At 33.8% G+C, this 24,009-nt stretch overlaps 3 protein-coding genes across 4 annotated transcripts in view; 2 read left to right on the forward strand and 1 right to left on the reverse strand.

The window, feature by feature from the left end:
* Nucleotides 1-24,009, forward strand: part of LOC126775883 (kinesin-like protein Klp98A) — a 93,511-nt gene that overhangs the window by 68,336 nt on the left and 1,166 nt on the right. The window lies entirely within an intron of this gene.
* On the forward strand, nucleotides 508-13,744 carry LOC126775902 (flavin reductase (NADPH)). Of its 2 annotated transcripts, none has more exons than XM_050498067.1 (4): nucleotides 508-667; nucleotides 800-874; nucleotides 3,002-3,388; nucleotides 13,057-13,744. In XM_050498067.1, the coding sequence occupies exons 2-4, from the start codon at nucleotides 802-804 to the stop codon at nucleotides 13,212-13,214; spliced, it is 618 nt and encodes a 205-aa protein (XP_050354024.1). In that variant the 5' UTR covers nucleotides 508-667; nucleotides 800-801; the 3' UTR covers nucleotides 13,215-13,744. The 2 variants fall into 2 exon arrangements, with proteins under 2 accessions (XP_050354024.1, XP_050354025.1); XM_050498068.1 differs by having other exon boundaries at nucleotides 520-683.
* LOC126775897 (mitochondrial GTPase 1) lies at nucleotides 20,497-23,964 on the reverse strand. Its single transcript, XM_050498060.1, has 5 exons — nucleotides 23,948-23,964; nucleotides 23,371-23,868; nucleotides 22,758-22,966; nucleotides 22,277-22,464; nucleotides 20,497-21,609 (listed from the first exon to the last, which is right to left on the reverse strand). The coding sequence occupies exons 2-5, from the start codon at nucleotides 23,769-23,771 to the stop codon at nucleotides 21,412-21,414; spliced, it is 996 nt and encodes a 331-aa protein (XP_050354017.1). The 5' UTR covers nucleotides 23,772-23,868; nucleotides 23,948-23,964; the 3' UTR covers nucleotides 20,497-21,411.

The following is a 24,009-nucleotide window of genomic DNA, read 5'->3' on the forward strand; positions in this document are numbered from 1 at the left end:
ATATTAAATTGCGACACAGCTTATATAATTGTGTTGTAATTTCTACCTAATTTTTGTTAACCGTTTTTTAGAACATTTATTTCTTTTTTTGTAAAATTGGCAAGTCTTCAAGTCTTACAATGTACTCTATTATGAATCGAACAGAACCTCAAATATTAGATAACTTAAATTTAATTATTTTGAAATAGCTAAATAATGTCATATAATAACTATATTTTATTGAGAGTTTTCAAATGATTAATTTTAATTTGTATTATTAAAACTGAATCGCAATTATTATTAATTTTTATTTGTAAGTGATCACACTATAAATACTATAATACGTCTATTTTAAAAAGTTTTTATGTCCGTCAAATTCATTAGTCCTTTATGTGTTTTCTCTTTCCCACAAAGTGAAAATGATGACACAGTAAAGAAAACAAAAAATAGAAATCATATTTAGTAACAATTAGACGTATATTTGAAATGGCTTTCCTAATACCATGTGTCAAATAATTCAAACCACAATCATCTTATTACATTACAGTAGATAATTTATACATTGAGCGGCAAATGAACCTTGAATTGAATCGTCTTTATATTAGTTTCCTCTAGCTCTCTCCTGATATAAGTCATTTAAATAGTTAGCTTGAAAGTAGTTTGTGTACGGAGCCGGTGAAAAATATAGGTGCATTTGATTTGCGGTAGCTAATCTAATCGACTTTGATAATCTATTAAAATAATTCTTTTCTGCTTTATTTTATTTATTTTTCGCTCGTGAACGGTTGTGTTATAAAAATATCTTGTTAATTATCAACAGAAATGAAGAAAGTCGTAGTTTTTGGATCAACCGGCATGACTGGTCTTTGCGCTGTGGAAGCGGCTTTAAAAAAAGGTAATTAAAATATAATATTTGTATATTTTATAACATATATTTAATTTAATATACAGTAGAAATGTGTATCAGATATATTTGTTAAACTAAAATCAGTTTTGAAAAAAGTCAATTGAAAATATCATATGTTTATTTATAAATAATTTGATCATAAATATTTTATCTAGAATTAATTATATCTGATTAGATATTATTAGTTTTCATTTATTTATTTCTTGTTTATTTTGGGAACAAAAAGTACATACATAAACTAATGTTTCCACTAATAATTGTAATGTATATTCTAATTAAAAATGGTTATTTATTAATATAGAATTATGCAATTTTATATATTATCATCATATAAAATTGCCGCATCATCACAGAAATAGTACAAGTGATTCAAATCTAGAGATTATTATTACATATTTGTTAATTTGAAATAAATGTAGTATATCTAACTCCATATCAATACAATATACTGGAGTTAAATACTTAATATTATTCTCTAGAAAAATATTTGTGTTATATAAGCAAAACTTTTAATTGCTAAATTGATGATTTGAACATATTTATAATGTGAAATCTCTTATTAATATTGTAACATCCTGTTTTATTGCTTCTACTGGAGAAGCCTCCATTCAGATGAACTAAAATATTCTCCATTGCCAGCATTCTTGTCATCAATCTACTGTGTCATAATTTGTACAATACAGTAAAAGTAAGTAACAACCTGTGAATGTCCCACTGTTGGGCTAAGGCCTCCTCTCCCTTTTTGATGGGAAGGTTTGGAAGTTATTCCACCATGCTACTCCAATGCTGGTAGGTGGAATACACATGTGACAGATTTTCAGTGAAATTAGACACATGCAGGTTTGTTTCACGATATTTTCCTTTACCGCCAAGCACGAGATGAACTAACCACAAATTAAGCACATGAAAATTCAGTGGTGCTTGCCCGGGTTTGAACCCACGATCATCGGTTATGATTCACGCATTCTTACCACTGGGCCATCACGGCTATTTGTGCAATAGTTATTAAGTAAGAAAAGTTCTCAATGTTAATAATTCATTATTTTCTATTTTGTTATTATATATAAAGTTTATAACTATGACCGCAATAGTATCTAGCAATCAGTTAAAAAAAAAGAAAAATATTCTGAATATGTCTAAGGCATGCTTCATACTAATTACAATATCCAAATAAGGTGTTGTTTTCTTTAAATAGTTTATGCTTTACGTGCTATAAAGGTGAACAGATGGCTTATTGAAATATATATATATATATATGTAGCAAATCGTCTGTTTGTAAAAAATATTGCATTAATTTTGATATTGTTTTTTTAGAATGTACTATAATACGATTAATGTTTTAGAAAGGTGAGAAGTGCAGGGGTGAAGGGTATGTGGTCATATACACCCTTGTCCTGCCTCTACAAAATAAAAACACTCGTTATTGTGAATTTAAGAAATAAAACATTCCACCTTTGTCAAAGTCAGGCTATATAAACAATTACACCAACATCTCAGTATCGCATTTGCGTTAATTAAGTTTAGGTAGTTTTTGCAAAGAGTTAATTATACCTTATTTACAATGATAATTATTTATATATTTGTAAATATATATATAATATAATAATAGCAATTTTCGTATCTCCTCGTCTAGCGAATATAGGATTCGCCCTATCACTATATCGCGCAAGAATAATTACAGAATAACTTTCCATTATTAATACGTATAATTATATTTTGGTGAATTTAATTGTATAGTTGATTTATAAATAAGAACGAGTTCATTGAGAACTTAAAAGAAGGTATGGCAGAAACATAAAGGTTATAAGAATAATTTCCAAAAAAAAAAACATTCCATAGCAATAAAACAAAAAAAAAATCTAAAAAAAATTAATTAAAAACCTTAAACAACTGGTAAAAAAAAACAATGATCTGCAACTGTGCTGTGTTTCAAACAGGTGTACCATTTAACTTCCAAGTTGAGTATGAAAACCCAAAGCCGCTTATCAATGGTACCTTTTGTGGCTGTGTCGGGCCCTGACGAAGCGATGATGTTACGTGTACTTGTATTAAAATGTGTATAAATATAATAACGCCAAACGCACAACAGTCGTAAACAGATACAATTTCATGCAGGTGTCAACGTACGAGCCTTCGTTCGCGATCCATCGAAGATTCCAGAAGAATTGAGAAGCAAGATAGAAGTATTTAAAGGCGACGTTCTTGAGCCAGACTCGGTTTATCAGGCCGTTGACGGTACAGATGGAGTCATCATCGCCCTCGGAACGCGAGGCAGCTTGGAGCCGACATCAGACATGTCCGAGGGCACGAAGAACATAATCGAAGCGATGAGAGCGAAGCATGTCAAAAATGTAACAGCATGTATATCAGCTTTCTTGTTCTATGAGCCGGAGAAAGTTCCGCCACGTTTCGTTGATATCACGAAAGACCACAAGAGGATGTTCGAGGAGCTGCAACAGAGCGGCCTCAACTGGGTTGCGGTCTTCGCGCCGCATATTTCTGGTGAGTTTCATTCCTTCTATTACTTAATTATATGAACAAAGTAGTAATTAGTTCAACGACTGCAATGAATGACCGCCTTGTTGTACTGGCTAAATATAAGGCAGATTCCTGGGTTTAAACCGCAAGTCAGGCCGATCAAAAGTTATTAGGTTTTTCTGTAAGAGATTTACAGTAGCAGCCCGGTGTCTGGAAGTTGGAAGTGTATACTCCCGTTCTTTGGAAAGCACGTAAAGCCGTTGATCCTGAGTCTGAACTCTTTTTTCATGTGTTTGATCTGTGTTCGTGCACAAACTTATGCTCTATAATATGTTCTGCACAGTCGTAAATCGTGAAAAAGGCTACGATTATTAAGGTAAGTTTGAATTTACGTAGTAATTTCTGGAGCTACTTATCTGATCCTTTATCAACATTTAAAATTATACCTTAAGAACAGAAATAGGATGGAAATGTTATCGCAAACATGTTCAGACATTTATTAAGTGATTCGTTATAAAAACCTACAAACATCAGTTAGACCATTGTAGGTATAATCCATAAGCGAAACGAATTGTTTTTTTTTTTTATAGAATGGCCATGGCATATGGGCCACCTGATGGTAAGTGGTCACCAAACGCCCTTAGACATTGGCATTGTAAGATATGTCAACCATCGCTTATAGCTAATGCGCCACCAACCTTGGGAACTAAGATTTTATGTCCCTTGTGCCTGTAATTACACTGGCTCACTCACCCTTCAAACCGGAACACAACAATATCAAGTATTGTTGTTTTGCGGCAAAATATCTGGTGAGTGGGTGGTACCTACCCAGACGAGCTTGCACAAAGCCCTACCACCAGTAAGTAGTAAGTTTTTCAAATATAGAAGCCGATCTTTAGTCTGTGGTTGATATAAGCCGTTTGTTTCGTTTTATTTCAACATGTTCTAATATGTCTCGTCATGTATATTACGTGCATACGCATAAATATAAGGTCACAACTCGGTACGCTGTTGATTTGTATACATTGACGTAATGTTATTTTCATTAAAATCGTTTTTATAATGATTTCGTGATTCATTTACATGTATGATATACATATGTGTAGACAATTAAAATAAATTGTTAATTCTTGTTATGTTCAAAATGCCGATAGTCATCACAATAACTTTATATAGACAATTTCAGTATAAAAACGTCTTTTGCAATTTAACCATTACTTTAAGATGATTGAATAAACGTTTTAAAAAATATGTACTTTTTACATTGTTTTTTAAGATGCACTAATTAGCTAAGCAGCGAGAAGGATCGCTTTGCTGGACACTATTTTTTTTTAAATATTAGTTTATGATTCATTATTTTAAAAATTGTGAAGTTTTAAAATGCCCGGCACATGTGTAATATTGAGTTTTATGGTTACTGAAAAATATAAATAATATTGAATGAAATAAATAAAAACATAGAGATTTGTTAATAAAATAAATATATTTTTTGCACGTTCAGCAGAGCTATTCTGTATAATTTCACTTCATTACTCATACGTGAAACATTTACAAACGAATTATGGCGATATAATATTTTGATGCGTGTATTATTAAAATGATATAATTATTACGGCCAATGTAGATTTCACGATCGTTTTCTGTATCGAGTTTCGAGTTTTTAGATTGATATCAAATCATACACCAATACCAAATTAATTAATTATAATTAATAAAAAAGCCGAGATGGCCTAGTGGTTAGAACGCGTGAATCTTAACCGATGATCGTGGATTCAAACCCGGGCAAGCACCACTGAATTTTCATGTGCTTAATTTGTGTTTATAATTCATCTCGTGCTTGACGGTGAAGGAAAACATCGTGAGGAAACCTGCATGTGTCTAATTTCATTGAAATTGTCACATGTGTATTCTACCAACCCGCATTGGAGCAGCGTGGTGGAATAACCTCTAAGCCTTCTCCTCAAAAAGGGAGAGGAGGCCTTAGCCCAGCAGTGGGACATTAACAGGCTGTTACTGTAAAAGGGATGCCGATGACCTCTCCGATTAAGTCCCGCATTTTATATATCTTTTAACAGGACCATGAAATTCACGCTTGTAATATCAACAGTCTAAACTTTAAAAGGGTGAAAGTACAACTATCTATATAGTTATATACTAAAACCTTTTTCTAAAATGCTCTGCATTTGGTACAAGTTTTTTGTACTTGTATATTAGCTTAGTAGTTTTTTCAGTTAGCAATACCACAAAAAATCTCATTCACACAAATCGTACAATGTTGTTGAAACGAAATAATTTTTATCTTGATATATCCAGCGATTCCGGTTATAATTTCCCAAAAAACGCTATAGGACCAAATCTTCAGATTTATACAAAACGTTCCCGATTCTATTGCTTACAAAATTTGTTAGTATTATTAATCCTGGATGCTTCACACACACATGCTTCTTTTAAGATAATGTTATAAGCTTATATTGCCATGCTGTTTAATTGTGGGTTTATGCCTCATCCCAGCTGTTGGACTTTTAACAGGCTGTTACTTTATACTCTTCTATGAATGTTATATTAAAATAATTGTTCTTTATGATTTCATTCGATGTGATTAACTTTGGATACCGTCTATCAAAAGAAACACTGTGTAAATCATGCTTTAGATTTCGATAAGTAACGATCAAACAAGAAGTCGATTTGAAAATATTTATCCAACATTGATGCTATTTTGATATTTATATCCGACTATAACTGTAATCATATTTGCACGACAATGGAGTTCGTGTTTTGTATTTCACGAACAATTTGTTTTTGAGGGTTCAGCTTTATCTCTATAAAAACGTACTGATATACATATCATATCAAATTTCACGATGTTTAAATTCGTAACCGAATCTCGTCATATTCGTATCAAATTACAGAGTTCTTTATTGCTAAATACATCTACATATATAATTGAAAATAGGTATAGACATTTGACGTTGAGTGACAGAATGAGCTACCTTGACCACCAGCCATAAACATTGACGATGTACCAACTAGCTCAATCACCTTTTAAACCGGAACATGTCAAAACTAAGTAATGCTGCGTGGCGGTAGAAGGTGTTGAGTGGGTACCCTAGCGGACTTGCACAAAGCTCTACGACTAAGTAAATTAAAAGTAATAATGTCCTCCAGACCGATTTCGGCCACGGCGGCCAATCTCAAGAGAGATTATTTAACTACGCAGGAGATATTTTTGTGCGCAAACACAGGTGCACTCTCTGTTCTATAATTCTCATAATCCGATGGGACGGCAATCCGACACGACCGGAAAGAGTTCAGGCGCAGGACCAACGGCTTTACGTGCTTTGCGAGGCACGGGAGTGTACACACTTCCAACTTCCAGACTTCGGGGCTGCTATTGAGAATTTTTTGACAGAACAACCCAAAAACTTTTTTTTGGCCCGACCTGGGAATTGAACCCAGGACCACCGGGTCTGCGGCCAGTCCAACCAACGAGGCAGTCAATTAAAAGTATTAAAATTACAAATGAGAAAATAACCACGTCGCAGTGCGGCTCTGCCTTTAGGTGACTTGCTTAAACGAGGTACGTAGATTATTCGAGATACGCTTGGATTTTTATCGCGATATAATGTCAGATTATATTTACAACGTTTCTGTAAACATACACGATATCGGAAACTATAGATATATATATATCAATTTGCCATCTGCGTTTTACTATAGTCAAATAGGTACAGATGATTATATTCAAATGGAGCAGCTATAGCCATAATAAGTGCTATAATAATAGCACTTTGGCCTCTAGTTGTTACTGTTTACTGGTGGTAGGGCTTTGTGCTGGCTCGTCTGGGTAGGTACCACCCACTCATCAGATATACTACCGCAAAACAGCAATACTTGATATTATTGTGTTCCGGTTTGAAGGGTGAGTGAGCCAGTGTAATTACAGGCACAAGGGACATAAAATCTTAGTTCCCAAGGTTGGTGGCGCATTGGCTATAAGCGATGGTTGACATTTCTTACAATGCCAATGTCTAAAGGCGTTTGGTGACCACTTACCATCAAGTGTAAAGTACCTTCCTATTCTATAAAAAAAAAAAAAGTATTTCACCATATTTTTTATTATCTGTGAACCTTATCGCAAAAGAATTGAAGTGTGTGGATCTACTTATGTTTTATCTAGCATATCTTGCCGGTAATGGCTTGTAACATATTTCTCGCTGGTCATAAGAACACAACTGTTTTGATATTGAACCCCTTATTCAAGCTATATCGACACCATTGAAATCGGTTCAGCTTGGTGGTTTCCAGCTATAGATCGCTGGTCGGGGTTAAGATTCTGCGAAAATTTAGTTCGGTTTTCGGAGGAATCTTTGAAGTTATTTTGATGATGGTCATGTTGATGGACATGTGGATATAGTTTTTTAACAGTAACAGCCTGTGAATGTCCCACTGCTGGGCTAAGGCCACCTCTCCCTTTTTGAGAAGAAGGTTTTGGAGCTTATTTCACCACGCTGCTCCAATGCGGGTTGGTGGAATACACATGTGCCAGAATTTCACTGAAATTAGATACATGCAGGTTTCCTCACGATGTTTTCCTTCACCGACAAGCACGAGATGAATTATAATCACAAATTAAGCACATGAAAATTCAGTGGTGCTTGCCTGGTTTGAACCCACGATCATCGTTTAAGATTCACGTGCTCTTACCACTGGTGGCCCAGTCTCTCGGCTTCTCGGCAAAACTCTGAAGCTGAGTTTTTTAACGTGCCTGGGCCATCCCGGCTTCTCGGCAAAACTCCGAAGCCGAGTTTTTTAACGTGCCTGGGGAATTCCCTTCAATTCTCATGTTACGTGTACTATATTTTTTGACTCACGGAAAAGTCAAATGACCAATAACGTTGCGATGAAAGCATACAGATTTTTGTTTTAAGTTTTATTTGAATGTTGTTGTTTTTTAAATAAAAACATTGCACGTATATTATTTTATACAAACATTGACATCTCTAAAATGGTCTCCGTCTAAATTTTGAATTACATAATATAAAACTGATTCTTCTATACAGTTTAAACGATCGCCATGACAAAATTGTGTATATATATTTAACATCCAGAAGTAAAACTGATTTTTATAAAAACTTCTAAATGATCTTTTTAAAAATTGAACTTACTCAATTACTCTTAAAAATCCAAATAACACATTGAACAAATCACAAGTCGCGCCAATAATAAATAAATTCAACTTTCTGTCCGCCAACAAAATGGCCGTTTTAAAATAAGCGCGCGTGTTTTGTTTTAACAAAGCTGTTGCATGTATCAAGTAATCTCCTAACTATATATAAGGTTTAGGTAGTATGATATTAAATTCAAAAACGCTATTGTTTTGATTCTGGAGTTTAATTAATTATAGGCTAAAGCTTCTACTATACTTACAATGTTTCCGTAACCGTAACAGCCTGTGAATGTCCCACTGCTGGGCTAAAGGCCTCCTCTCCTCTTTTTGAGGAGAAGGTTACAATGTTTGTTGTTTGTTTATTTATGTCAAATAAGTACCTATACGACGGAGTTGATATTTAACAAATTGGTTCAGTTTCGATGACAATGTATTTTTATCGCAAGCGTGAAATTTTCGACATATAGATTTGGCTCCAGACGAAGGACCTCTCTGACGTTCACCAACAAAGACACTAGATATAAAATCTTTTTTCTTTGTATTGATTTTTTTATACCATTTTGTAATTAATAATACACGGCGAGTATAAATAAAAAGTTTGTTATTCAATTTCGCTACAACTATGTAAGTTCGACAACTAGATATTATATTAAGTGTGTACTGAGTAACGGGTATAACTTCTACGTGTTGTAATTAAAACAGTAGGCCATATGAAATAAGGTTTATATAATAGGGGTGTAACACGTCTGTTGCTAAACGGGTACATAACTTTTTTTTTTCTCACCACAAAGGTAGGACGGGTAAATTGTAAATAGTCACCAACGCCCATAGATATCGACTGTAAGAAATATTGACCATACCTTACATCGCCAATGCGCCATCAACCTTGAGAGCTAATATGTTATGTCCCTTGTGCCTGTTATACTGACACTCAACCTTCAAGCCGAAACATAACAAATCTAAGTATAGTTTGGCGGTAGAATATATGCTGCATGGGTAGTACATAGACTTGCACAAACCCCTACCAACAAGTAAAACTAATTCCCCTTATTTATATAACGTTGTTGCTGTAACGCAATTTGCATCTCGTAAAATCTCGCAAGACTACATTCTAAACCCACAAATACCGACATTAAAATGCTCTTGCGATATAGATGGATACAGATGCTGTTTAAATTGATTCAACCCGCAGGATCAGCGTCAATTTAGCTATAAAGTGAGATCCGGTGACCCAGATAAGTGAGTGAATTAGAAATGGCATCGAATATGTACCTATCAGATTATATGTTATAGCAGTTCTAAGTGAAGCTATTTGAATATCCAAAGGAGACACAAGTTTATAAGTTATGCACTTTCTAAAATGAAAATCGTTTTCTAATATATATCAGATTCATTCATGAGTGCAGAATGTTCTCAAAACTCGAAAGATATATTCTTTCGAGTTTTGAGATTGCTATACCGAATGTCAATATCCAACATTGTTGAATCGGTTCAATAACGATTTAAAAAAAAATTATATCCCTAATTACAAAACACGCGTATCATTGACGTCAATCTTAACTAATTCGAGTTATACAGGAATTAATTTAATATGTATAATATTAAAAACTCGTCGCATTCCGTTAAGCTAAGTTCGCAAACGTTAACAAACTTATTTATAAACTTTGTTTAGCAGGTGATTACAATACAATGCTGTCTTATTCTTTCGAATGTCAAATCAATAATGATAGAAAGAGAGAAATCATTGTTTAACTAAACAGTCGCTAAGCAACCTTTATAAATAACGCCGTTAGTAATGTTCGAAAGAAAATTTAACAAAAATATGTATTATAACCCTTTTCCAATCGTAGTAGGAGTAAAGGTAATAAAACCGTATATTTACAAATTGTATGCGATTTTCTAATTATTTAGGATTAAATAAAAACAGTTCTTGATTAATTATTCTTTATTTATAATACAACAATATTCCACTTAACTAGTTATAAACACATTAATTTAACATTCAAAGTTCCGATTACAACTTCGCGGACATTGAATACGCCATTTTTTCTCGAATCCATAGTGAATATCATATATTATTCAAGATCTCGACCAATGACATCGGTGTTCAAGTTGTTTATTTGGGTTTATTCCTCTTATGGTTGGAATAGGCTGTAGTCGTAACTGCTATATAAATCAAAAAAGTACCTAAGCGACAGCGTATAGATGTCTCACCGTTGGAATACCACGCCACTCTAACCCGAGTTAAAGGAGACATTGGTGGAAGATTTAGTCACGTTCAGGTTTCACGATGTTTTTCTTAAGCTCTGAGCATGGAATGAACTTAAAACACAAATTAAGCATATGATAATTCAGTATCGCTTGCGCGGATTTGAACCCAAAAACATCAGCTAAGATTCACACGTTCGAATCATTGAACCGTCTCGACTATAAAATGAAATCAATAATAATACAATTTACTTTATAACATAAAAGTATCACTAAAATAAAATAAGTATATATAGCTATCTCTATCTGACTTTTATATCTTCTATCTCGTATCTTTATTCGTAACATAACATAACGTCGGTGATCACCGTTTCTTTGGATCGGAACGTATTAAAGTACTGTTCCCGTTTAAATTGTTCAAGGACCGAGTATCATAAGGTCATAGATTGTGTAGTTCAGTTTCATAGTATTTCAGTTACTTATAGAAAAAATAATCTTATTAGTAAAGTCTATTACTCTGTTACTGGGTAGACAAGAATGCTCTGATTGAATGATTGCTGGATCTCGTGCAGGAACTAAGTTTATGTACTCGATACAAATTTGTATTTTTGTAAAAAAAGAAACTAACTATTACGTTACTTGCCGGTTCTGCTTGGTAGAATCCACTTTACTGGAATTTACGTTACTGCTGGTAGGGCTTTGTGCAAGCTCGTGTAATTAGGTACCACCCACTCATCAGATATTCTACCGCAAAACAGCAGTATTTGGTATTGTTGTGTCCCGGATTGTAGGGTTAGTCAGCCAATGTAATTACAGGCACAAGGGACATAAAATCTTAGTTCCCAAGTTTGATGGCGCATTGGCTATATAAGCAATGGTTAACATTACTTACAATGCCAATGTCTATGGGCGTTGGTGACCATTTACCATCAGGTGGCCCATATGCTCGTCCGCCGTCCTATTCTATAAAAATAAAAAATAAAAACATTCCGAACCGGTGCTTGACGATCCATAAGCTCTTGTAAAAGTCTTATTAGAATAAAAAAATATTTTTATTTTGAAAAAAGAAAATTTTTCACTTTAAAAACGATACCCCAGAGTTCATCATTATAATATGATAAGTAATAAAGCGCAACCTATAAAAGGTGGAACTATTACAAGGCTCTCGTCGCCGTAATGAAACAGAATGTTTGTCCTTAACCGTTGATCTTACATTCTGATACAAAATCAATGTAAATTATAATTAAAAGTATTACAAAGTCCGAATAATGATATTATTAATAGAAATAGTGTTGGGTTTCCGAACTCAATGCTTGCCTTGAAAGTTACACCGTTCTTAGTACACATAACACTAACAGAGATTGCAATGTAATCTATATATATACTAATAGTAAGCTCTGTCTGACGTCCGTCTGTCTGTTAGGCTTTCACGGCTAAACCAATGAACCGATTTTGATGAAATTTGGTATGAAGCAAGCTTTTACTGGTGGTAGAGCTTTGTGCAAGCTCGTCTGGGTAGGTATCACCAACTCATCAGATATTCTACCGCAAAACAACAGTACTTGATATTGTTGTGTTCCGGTTTGAAGGGTGAGTGAGCCAGTGTAATTACAGGCACAAGGGACGTAACATCTTAGTTCCCGAGGTTGGTGGCGCATTGGTGATGTAAGCGATAGTTAACATTTCTTACAATTCCAATGTCTATGGGCGTTGGTGACCACTTACCATCAGGTGGCTCATATGCTCGTCCACCTTCCTATTCTATAAAAAAAAGTTTGAAAACCAAGGAATTAAATCTATTTTTAAACTAATCACTCCCTTTTAATACACTATAATATATTAGTTTCAGTCCGCGGCTTCACGTATATATCGAGGTATGAGAACGTGTATGCAAAATTTCACGATGATCGGTTCAGTAGTTCAGACGTGAAAGCGTAACAAACCAATAAACAAACTTCCCTTTGTAACTAAAATGTTAGTATGCCCATAGCCCCGGTTAGGGCTCCTATGAATCACAATATATCCCATATGTAATATCCAGCCCTGTATGTAACATTAACAGCCTGTGAATGTCCCACTGCTAGGCTAAGGCCTCCTCTCCATTTTTGAGGAGAAGGTTTGGAGCTTATTCCACCACGCTGCTCCAAATGCGGATTGGTGGAATACACATATGAAATTCAGTGAAATTCGACACATGCAGATTTCCTCACGATGTTTTCCTTCACCGTTAAACACGAGAGGAATTATAAGGACAAATTTTGCCCTGTATGTATGTGTGTGTAAATGTTGTAGTATTAACTGTTTTCCTTGTTAACAGATGATCCAAGCCGTGACGTCATCGTTGAAATCAACCCAGAGAAATCACCCGGACGTTGTATTTCGAAGCACGACCTCGGCAAGTTCCTCGTCGACGGGCTAACGGATGAAAAATATTTCAAGACCATCATCGGGCTGTGTAACGCACCTGCGCAGTGATTTCACGTGTAGACACGACTTTATACTAGTGCTTTGGAACGTAATTATGTTGAAGTGGAAACTATGTACGTGTATGTATCATGAACTGTTTAAAATCTTAAAAAAGTTAATTATTTTTAAATTTATTTTTCTTTTTTTAAATAGTAATTTGCTAACATTGTTCTAAATTGTATTTTATATTCAAAACTTTGTATGTTTTCTAAATTTAAATATTATAATAAAAATATAAGCACGGATTAAACTGTAAAAGATAGTGGTGAGGTTGTTTTTTAACGAAAAAAAATCTCGTCAAACGGGTAATACAGGGCTGTCAGAAGTATTTCAGCTATAAAATTAAACTAATTTTATATTTATTATCATATAGAACACATTATTAATTTATTATACAATTTAAATTATAAAAATGATAAAGTAAATGAATTCCTAAAAGTATTGTGGCAACCCTGTCGTAATATTATGGTCATAAACGAGTTTTACTTCGATGTATTTAATCTTCAGAGGTTGTAATTAAATGAAGGTTGTATATTAAACTAGTTTTATTTTACCTGTGTTTAAAAAAATGTTTAAAAAAATATAATTTACGTTTAAACTTTGTACAATGGTAAACAGTTTTTTGTTATATTGTACGTATTCATATAAATATGTAAATTATACGCAGATTTTTATAGTAAGTAATGATAGGCTAACAAAAAAATATTATTTTTCGATCGTAATACGATTGATTATATTTCGATTCATTATTTAATAATAATAATATCCCGGGATATTTTTCACACACGGCCATCTGATCCCAAATTAAGCTTGTACAGAGCTTGTACTATGAAAACCAGACAACTGATATACTACATATACTATTTTTCTTTTGTAAATACATACTTTTATAGATAAAAAAGACTCAGGACAAACAGACATGTTCATGCACACAAATATCTGTCCTGGGTGGGAATCGAACCCACAACCTGCGGCGTGAAAGGCAAGCATCCAACCACGCCAACCGGCTCGTCAGTCATTATTTACTTAATTACTGCCTGTAACTATCTCTTGGTCTTGTTTCTATCCTATATCGCTGCAAACCCTTAAGTCCTGCAGTGCTATTCTGTATGATGTCACTGCATAACTCGCCCAAGAAAAGTTGACAACCGACTTAAGTCGATATACTATATTGAAAAGCCGAGATGGCCCTGTGGTAAGAACGCGTGAATCTTAACCGATGATCGTGGGTTCAAACCCGGGCAAGCACCACTGAATTTTCATGTGCTTAATTTGTGATTATAATTCATCTCGTGCTTTACGGTGAAGGAAAATATCTTGAGGAAACCTGCATGTGTCTAATTTCACTGAAATTCTGCCACATGTGAATTCTACCAACCCGCATTGGAGCAGCGTGGTGGAATAAGCTCCAAACCTTCTCCTCAAAAAGAGGAGAGGAGGCCTTTAGCCCAGCAGTAGGACATTCACAGGCTGTTACGGTTACGGTACTATATTGATCAGTGTATTCTTCAAATATTATAATTACGGTCAAAGTCGCATATCACTTTCTGACATTTCACGACCGTTTTCTGCGGTGAGTGTCGAGTTTTTTCAGACTAGAATAGCCTTATTGATTTCAAATCCGGGAACGAGTCAGTTATTCTGTTTCAGCAAATAAATGACTTAAGACTTGAAAGGTAAATAAAGACTCTCATACTACCGTTCAATCAAACTATAAGAGGGAATAAATAATACAATGCTATAATAATTTATTAGTAAGGAAATTATAGTAACATATTTTAAAATATTTAGAATGTTTTTTTTTAATATAACTAAATTATTACTTATTCTTATCAACTCTTTAGCTTTTTACTTTTCAATATAGTAGGTATCTATTTATCTATTGTATAAATGTATATACTTATTTAAACCAATATAATTTACAACGGCTTAAAATGAAAATCATGGTGTTTTTCGGTCGATTGCTCGTTAATTCGAATAATTATTTCTCTTTTAGTTGATTTCAAGTATAAAGGTTAGACAGGTCAACACGTCGCACGGCATTGAAAAGAGAAATCAATTCTGCTTGTTTATAATGAATTTAATTATCATAATAATAGTTAAGTAAGTAGCCGAGATAGGCCAGTGGTAAGAACGCGTGAATCTTAACCGATGATCGTGGGTTCAAACCCGGGCAAGCACCACTGAATTTTCATGTGCTTAATTTGTGTTTATAATTCATCTCGTGCTTGACGGTGAAGGAAAACATCGTGAGGAAATCTGTATGTGACGAATTTCACCGAAATTCTGCCACATGTGCATTCCACCAACTCGCATTGGAGCAGCGTGGTGGAATAAGCTCCAAACCTTCTCCTCAAAAAGGGAGAGGAGGCCTAAGCGCAGCAGTGGGACATTTACAGGCTGTTACCGTCAGTACCGATAACTTTATTAAAGGTTTTTATACGATAGTATATTTATATTTTTTTATATATATATTTTTTATATATATTTTTATATAGGTACAGTTTTAGCTAGTGGCTGACCAGGGGCGTACTTAGCAGACTCACAGCCTGTAACCTGCGTCAATACACACGCACTACAGGTACATACAATTAATATTAGGAATGGCGTTAGGAATCCCTTCCTAACTAATAATAAGAACAATTTTTATGTTTAAAATAATTACTATTAATATATAATGCTGAATTCAAAACTAGCCATGAGCACTCATGGCCTAACTATGGACGGCCTTATAAACGTTCTATTACGGGCGTTTTGTTTTATCTCTTTCTGGTCATCATTGTTTGGAAATTTGAAAAAAAAAGACAGCATTATTTTACTAATCACACCCTACACAACATTTATAGGTGAAGCCGATAAAATATAGGAGACGAGACCCTGATGGATGATGAATTTGTGCCTCTACCCATACTACATTCATGTAATAAGCACGTTAGCATTTTTGTTTTTATTGCATAATGTTTCCTGCATGCTAACGCGCACTAGTCTCTAACCTCTAACGCACGTGTATTCTTTAGATCGTTATAAAATATAGTTTATAAATATCGGAGTACTTGTTTCTTTTATTCGCATTTTTAACCACCGAACATAAGCAAAGATTCATATCGTGCTTAGCAAGAACATCGTGAGTAAACTAATCTTTGCCGGACAGAAGATTGCTATTGAAGATTTTGTATCTGTCACATAAGCGTCAACTCATCATTATAGGAGAGAGGATTGTATGATTGTATTTTTGTATTTTTTATATGATGTTATATTGATTAAGCAACGTATTACAACTACGCCAGCTATTACATTTTTAGATTTATTTTAAAATACAGTAAAGGTACTGTACTGTAGACTGTAGGTCTCTAGGTATTACAGTTATAAGGCTAGATTATTGAAGATTTACAGCTTGAAATTTATTTAATTTTAAATGTCATAGAACTGAAGCATTTGATTAAATCATTTTGTTTATCGGTTTCATAGCTATGTTGAGTTTGATCTGAGACAATATCGACTGTTACGTCAACACATTCGAGACTCGAAGTTATCAAATTATGTTCTTCGCTGTTAAAGGTGTCCATCGTGCTCGGATAATCGTCGGTTCCAGAATAAGTACAAAGACTCGAGGATATAACTTTTTTTATTATAAAATCTGATTGATTCAGCGATGGTGTACTGGTGTAAGATTCCAACGTCCAAGATGTTAGTGTGTCTGCTGCTGACTTTCTAGACAAGGGACGTAAGCTTAGGGATAGGGATGAAAAGGAATTCATCGTTAGTAAACTTTTAGTAAATCTGCTGTTACTCAAGCTCGGGGTGAATCCGCCGTAAGATGTAGTCGTTCTAGGATTTAATGTAGTTGAAGTGACATTTGTTACATTTTCTGGTAACGCTTCGTAATTTTTGTCAACTGATACGGTAACTTGAGACGACCACGATTCCGTTGTCCATGGCGAATCGATCATGTTTAGCGTGTCCTCAGAACTGAAAATGGAGTCATCTATTGTTGTGTCACTGTCTGAAGAAACATTTTCCGATGATTGAATTTGTTTTGAACTTTTTGATGAATTAACGTAAGATTTATCAAAAAAAAAATCCGGAATTAATTTATTATATAAATCTTGATAACTATATGATTGGTTTATTAATCTAGTGATCATGTTTTAAGCTGTGTGTATCCTTGACATCATAATGATCGGGTAGCAATCTGTCGCTGCATCGATGATCCATCTATATTCTTGAATGCAATTCGCAAGTAGATGGAGGTATTCCAAAGGATTCATCTTGGATGAACACTCCTATTTCAATTTTCACTCATGAGTTTCGTGCATATTTTTACGATTATCCAATGAATTTAACGTTTAACGTGTTATTTACTCCATTTAATTTTGGCTGAAGGTTTTTTTTGATAATTTACGTGCAATTGACATTTGTATTTGTTTATTTGACATTACATTTTGACAATGTTAAAATGTTTTCATTATCCGTAAATATGAATAAGACATTTAAAAAAAATACTAATAAAATAATAAACATTATAAAATGCAGTTCTTCCGTTACTGAACGCGATAAACTCATGAAGTGTTGAACGGATTTTCTAACAGTCATTACCATTAGACTTAGGTTCACGAGGAAAGTTTAGTTGTATAATTCGTTAAAGTTTTGTGTAAACCTGAGATGGCCCAGTGGTAAGAACGCGTGAATCTTAACCGATGATCGTGGGTTCAAGCCCGGGCCAGCACCACTGAATTTTCATGTGCTTAATTTGTAATTATAATTCATCTCGTGCTTGACGGTGAAAGAACCAACCAACCTGCACTGGAGCAGCGTGGTAGAATAAGCTCCAAACCTTCTCCTCAAAAGGGAGAGGAGGCCTTAGCTCAGCAGTGGGACATTCACGGGCTGTTACGATACGATACGATTTGTGTAAATTGCCTGAAATATGACGGTGAATGTTGAAGATATGTGAACAAATCATGCTGACTGAATACGTTAAAAACAGTCAAAACTGAGTTATGTAACGATGACATCCGTGTGAAGCCGAGATGGGTAGATAGTAAATAATAAAACTTTATTCATAAGTAGACACAACGTTAGTCGAACGACGTCGCGTGTTTTTTTTGGCGTGATTCGATTTTTGCTCGCAACAAATTATTCCTTGATTCGCGCTATTCTTGGCAATCACTCACAAAATGTTTGTTATTATTAGGTGATACTAATTTCATTATTGGAGTTCATTTTTCTTGTGACGGCCGAATTCGTTTCTTCTGATGTCATTCGTTCACCATTAATTATCTTTTTATATTATATTTATGATGGTGTATTAGATACCCTATGGCATTTTCAGTACCACTTTCAACGTGTATCCGAAATTTCAAAATGACGAGTAGCAAGACGTCAAATTGTAACAAACAAACAAACTTACTTAAGCATTTATAATATTGGAGAAGATAACTTAGTAAATAGCTATTCCCATACATAGAACTTTAATTTCGACTGAATTAGAGACACACTTGCAAGAGGTTTTGACGTAGGTTAAGTTAGTAATCGAGCCCATTACACGTCTTTGAATTTCTATATTTCTAAAATACTATTAAGTACCCTACGTTACTGGATCTATAATGTTATATCAATATGTTGCTTATATTAATAAAATAAATATATCGAATAGAAGTAAAAATAAAACAAAATTTAAACGGAACAAAACAACTTTATAGTCAAGGTAATTTTATTTATTTTACACGAATCTTAGGTATATCATATTTACAGTAATTAGTGGCACAGGATGATTGTTTCCTAGGTCTTATCATAAGGTAGTGTCGGACATTACGACAAAATAAGTTTAAAATAAACCATTGCAATTCTCGAAACTAAAGAAAAAAAAACTGACAGAGCATGAAATGAATATTTAACTCAGCATTTCGAAGTAATTACAATTAAAATATGTATTTACGGACATTAGTTACCTACTCAACTTTTGAATTTAAATAAAAAATTACCTACCTATCTATTATTAGTACATTACTGTACTTAAAAAATTAATTATATCACAATAATCGCTTATATGATTATTAGTTTTAGTAAGAGTATGCAGTGGATAACTGAGCCCCGGTTGCAAAATTGAAATCCGAACAAACCCTATTGATATTTTTCGTGTTTTCTTGTGTTTATAATTCATGCCGTGGCCCCGTGCTCGGTAGAAGAGGATATCTACATTTAAGTGGTGGGGGATGCTGTCAACCGGAGGACTTGTTACATATCCGATAGTACAATTACAAAAAAAAAAACTAATCATTGAATGATTTTAATCCAAATACTAGATATGTAGAGTTTTTAAGATATTTTTTTAAATGTAAATGGTTTTATATTCTTTATTTTTAGTTCAGGAGTATGTGAAAGTTTGCAAAGATATATTTTTTTCACTTAAACTGTAAATTTTTATACCATTTCACGTCGAATATGTGAAATCTATGTAAAATTAGGATACGCCAATAAGGAAACAGCGAGGTAAAAAAAGCCAAGTCTTATTTTTGTAATTTAAAATGTTTATTGTCCAACACCTTTGTGTAAAACACCTTTATTGTCCAAGATGATATATTTAAAATATACCTTTTATATGGGAAATGTGATAATATTTCTTCCCAACAATTTATATCATAAACGCTCAACATTCTAGTAATCGATAACAATTTCTAATAATAATTGAACTTTTTATTGGCAATATTTACATTGATTATGTACTGATAGCATTTCAAAGCACTGTGCGTAATTGTTCAATTTTAGGGCTTAATATTTATAGAATAACGAATGATATGCCGTGAATGATGTATAGGTAAACAGCGTTAACGGTTTTTAGTACGAATAGTTTTTTACATTAATTTAGAGTGCTTAAAATTATTTATTTATTTATTAGGGAAACATACAGCATATCGTATATTACAACTTAATATAATAATCATATTTTAACACTTATGCCAGTTAAGTTTCCACTACTGTTTTAACAGGGAAGTGGACTAATTTTGATTAAAATATTCTATAAAATATATTTTTTTAATTGTTTGCACAAAAATATGAGTACTTTATTAAATTTAATTGCATGTAAATTGTTGAATTGGGTCAGTTTAGTTGTTAGGCATATAAAAAAAAGATTAAATAAAAAAAAAATGTGTGTAAGTTACGTTAACGGAAATATATATATTTTATCTAAATAAGGTTAAAGATAAAAAAAACTTTATAAAGTTTTATTCGATTAAATCTTTTTTTTTTTATTAAATTATTCTTCGACATAGAAAATTTCAATATTTTTCCGTAAAACTTTTTATGTATTTACAATTTACCGCGCATATAATTGTATGTTTATTTATTAACACGCATGTCTGTTTATTTTGTTTTAATTATATTGAAGCAGCTAAAGTTAACATTGTTATATTTCAATAATTACTTTAATTGACTCGAGTTTTGAAATAAAAACCTTATATTAAAAATGCGGAAAGTTTAATGTTTGAAATTTTGTTTAATTGAATTTTATTAAATATGTTTAATTTGATTACTTTGAATGCATTCATTATTTGCTTCTATAGTCCAACCGAGCTGGCAAAGTCCAATGTTTATGAAACGAAATGTTGCACCCTAGGCACGGTCGGTAGGTGCTCATCGGAGTTCTTGTGGAGAACGACTGAGGTCAATGCCATACGAATCTCTCCTGGTACTTTTATGATCAGCAGAGTGGATCGTGTGAAGGGTCCTGACACCTGACAATCGGTGAAATGTAGTTGGACACAGTGGAGGAGGTAAGGACAAGCTCTCGTGTACTAAGGCTGAGGACCCGATGGCATTCAACTATGGCTACGATCTTTTTTTTTTGTTAGTGGGTGAGGGGTATGTGTGGCTCGCCGGTGTCCAAGGCGCCGAGTGCGCCTCGAACATCGGAATACTCACTAAAAAACCAGCGGTACCCTTTCCGTCTTAACGAGGAGCGCAACAGGATCGCTTTCGCATGCTACCGTGATGGCTACGATCTATACCAACTGTCATTGTTCAAATACTTTCAAAGGATTTTAAAGCATGGTTTTAGACAGACAATTTGGAATGATGTTCTTAAATTAATATATATTTTTTAATTCTCATTCCACTTATTATTATTCCATTTATTATTAAGTTTTCTTATTTATTATTTGTACAAACTGTTAGAGAACATTATACAAAGCGTTCATTATTATAACTACGCAAGAACATTTTCTTGTTCGCCATCTCTCTTCAGTAGATCAATATCTAGCAATATTTTTCCCAGCTCCCCGGTCCTGAACGCTCGGATCATCGTTCTGGCGACTTCCACGACGTCGGGGACTTCGCGAATTCGTCCATCAAAGTCTCGGGTCCGTCTCACGCGGTTTAATTTTATTGAGCCTGTGATGAGAACCTGTAACACACGATAATATAATACTTTTAATAGAATACTCTACGAATAAACATATGAACTAATAATTTCAGAAAGTCCAGAAAGTTCTTCTTTAAAGATGGAGATTAGCCAATTTAATAGGAGATATTATAGTATAAAAAAAGCCGAGATGGCCTAATGGTTAGAACGCGTGAATCTTAACCGACGATCGTGGGTTTAAATCCGGGCAAGCACCACTGAATTTTTATGTGCTTAATTTGTGATTATAATTCATCTCGTGCTTGACGGTGAAGGACAACATCGTGAGGAAACCTGCATGTGTCTAATTTCATTGAAATTATGCCTCATGTGTATTCTACCAACCCGCATTGACGCAGCGTGGTGGAATAAGCTCCAAACCTTCTCCTCAAAAGGAAGAGGAGGCCTTAGCCCAGCAGTGGGACATTAATGGGCTGTTACTGTATTTTAGTGCATAGATAATAAACTTATTTTTTTAACTCTCTTATATCTGGTGGAAAGGCAATATAACACAATTGGATAGTTAAAGCGTATGCGGTGCGTAGCCATTAACATATGTAACACCATCAGACTATATAGGACTGTAGACTGTGTTACCGCAAAGAAATTTCCTGAGTCGTTTGTTTGTCTCCGTTAAAATCAGGACATCATTACCACGACAGCCACAAACCTTGTTAATATCATCACACGGTTCCTCCAGACCCAGGTAGTCCACATACTTGAAGCTACCATGTTTGTTGAGCCAGTACAGGAGATAGTCTGCTATGATTTCTTCGCCGACAAGGTGATCTTGTAACGACGCGCACAGAGCGAGTTTCAACCCCATCTCTATATTTGATACTGATGGCTCTAGGATTCCTGGAATACAGATATTGCTTTTATTTTGCATGTATAGGGTTCAGTTCAGTTACTTTCGGATACGATGAAAGACAAAAATTGCTGCATCTTCATTACCGATTACATACGATTTATGTCAATATTATTCTTATAGATCAGTGCTACTGTACATCGTAGTTACACACAAAATATCTATAAAAAGATATTTGAAGATTTCATTAGCAAAAAAAAAAATCCTTCAATTATTCAAAAGCTAGCTTTATATTTTTATATTTTGGAGATCAACCGAAAAATAAATATAAAATGCTATTAACCTGGAGTGTCTAACATAAATATTTTAGGGTCATTATTTATTCTAATCTTAGTCATCACACTTCGAGTGACACCGGCCACTGCTCCGACTGGTAGAGCATGCTTTATATTCATATTACGACTTCTAAGCATATTGATGAGGGATGACTTGCCAACATTTGGGACACCAATGATCATGACACTGTAGTCTAATTCTTCACTCCGATTATATCTGTTATAATAAGTGCAATTAAGAATTTATTAGGATGAGATGGTTCCCTACAATAGAAAAGACTAAAATGAAAAGAATCCCTACTTTGTTAGATCGTTTTGCTTGCAAAAAGTAAACATTCTTCAAACAAAAATAACTCTGCTTGCCAAATAGCCAGAAGATATATTAAACAAACAAAAAACTAATTATTTTCAATAATTAAATTTGGAGTATCATATTTATACCATAACAATATAATATACTTAATAATTAGACATCTATCTACATATCCAATGCCAGTTCTCGTATTATATATATATGAAAGTTCTGGGAATAATTTTTCAGTATTTCTTAAAATGACTGTTTTGCAGTCTGTTTGCATAGTTTTAATAAGTTACATACTATGTTGTAATAAAAAAAAATACCTGTTAGAGTTCTTAATTATATCCACCAAACGAGGTCGCAATGACTTAAGCCCACGACAATGCTGATCCTTTGAATTTGTAAATATTACGTTCTGTACACCTTCGGAAGTGAGTTGGTCTTTTATCTTTGGCAATAACGATCGTATTGTTAAGTCTTTTTTGTTTAAAACTAGGATATGAGGCTTAGCACCTGTCAACGTATTTGTGAAGATGGGATTACGGCCTGTAAATGGGATTCTAGCGTCGTGAACTTCGATCACACAATCTACTGACTTGAGTTTTCGCTGCATCTGTTTTAGCCCTTTATTCATGTGCCCCGGGAACCAGTGAAGGAGATCTTTGCTCACGTAAGGGCATTTCTTACGGAAATTATACGCAGCAACGTCGAATTTTGTTGCCATTTCGGTTTGTTTTGGTTTGATTTCGAGGTTATAATTTCATTTACTTGTATCCTGGTAGTTTAACTTACGAGATTCATTAGATATCCTAAATAAGATACTACGAACCAAAAATGAATACCCTGAATTTGTTTTAAAAACGAGAATAAGAAATAATAATTTTTGTATTCAAGTATTACATTTCCAAAATATTATTATATAAATGTCAATTGTCACTGTCATCAGATATTACATTAGTTTA

This window comes from Nymphalis io, chromosome 19, assembly GCF_905147045.1.
Source record: "Nymphalis io chromosome 19, ilAglIoxx1.1, whole genome shotgun sequence".
Classification (NCBI taxonomy): domain Eukaryota; kingdom Metazoa; phylum Arthropoda; class Insecta; order Lepidoptera; family Nymphalidae; genus Nymphalis; species Nymphalis io.

Coding starts and splice junctions, on each gene's coding strand:
- LOC126775902 (XM_050498067.1), top strand. CDS start 802: ATGAAGAAAGTCGTAGTTTTTGGATCAACCGGCATGACTGGTCTTTGC. Junction 875..3,001: donor GGAAGCGGCTTTAAAAAAAG/GTAATTAAAATA, acceptor AATTTCATGCAG/GTGTCAACGTACGAGCCTTC. Junction 3,389..13,056: donor CTTCGCGCCGCATATTTCTG/GTGAGTTTCATT, acceptor CCTTGTTAACAG/ATGATCCAAGCCGTGACGTC.
- LOC126775897 (XM_050498060.1), bottom strand. CDS start 23,771: ATGGCAACAAAATTCGACGTTGCTGCGTATAATTTCCGTAAGAAATGC. Junction 22,967..23,370: donor ATAATTAAGAACTCTAACAG/GTATTTTTTTTT, acceptor TTATTATAACAG/ATATAATCGGAGTGAAGAAT. Junction 21,610..22,276: donor CGTGTGATGATATTAACAAG/GTTTGTGGCTGT, acceptor CGTGTGTTACAG/GTTCTCATCACAGGCTCAAT.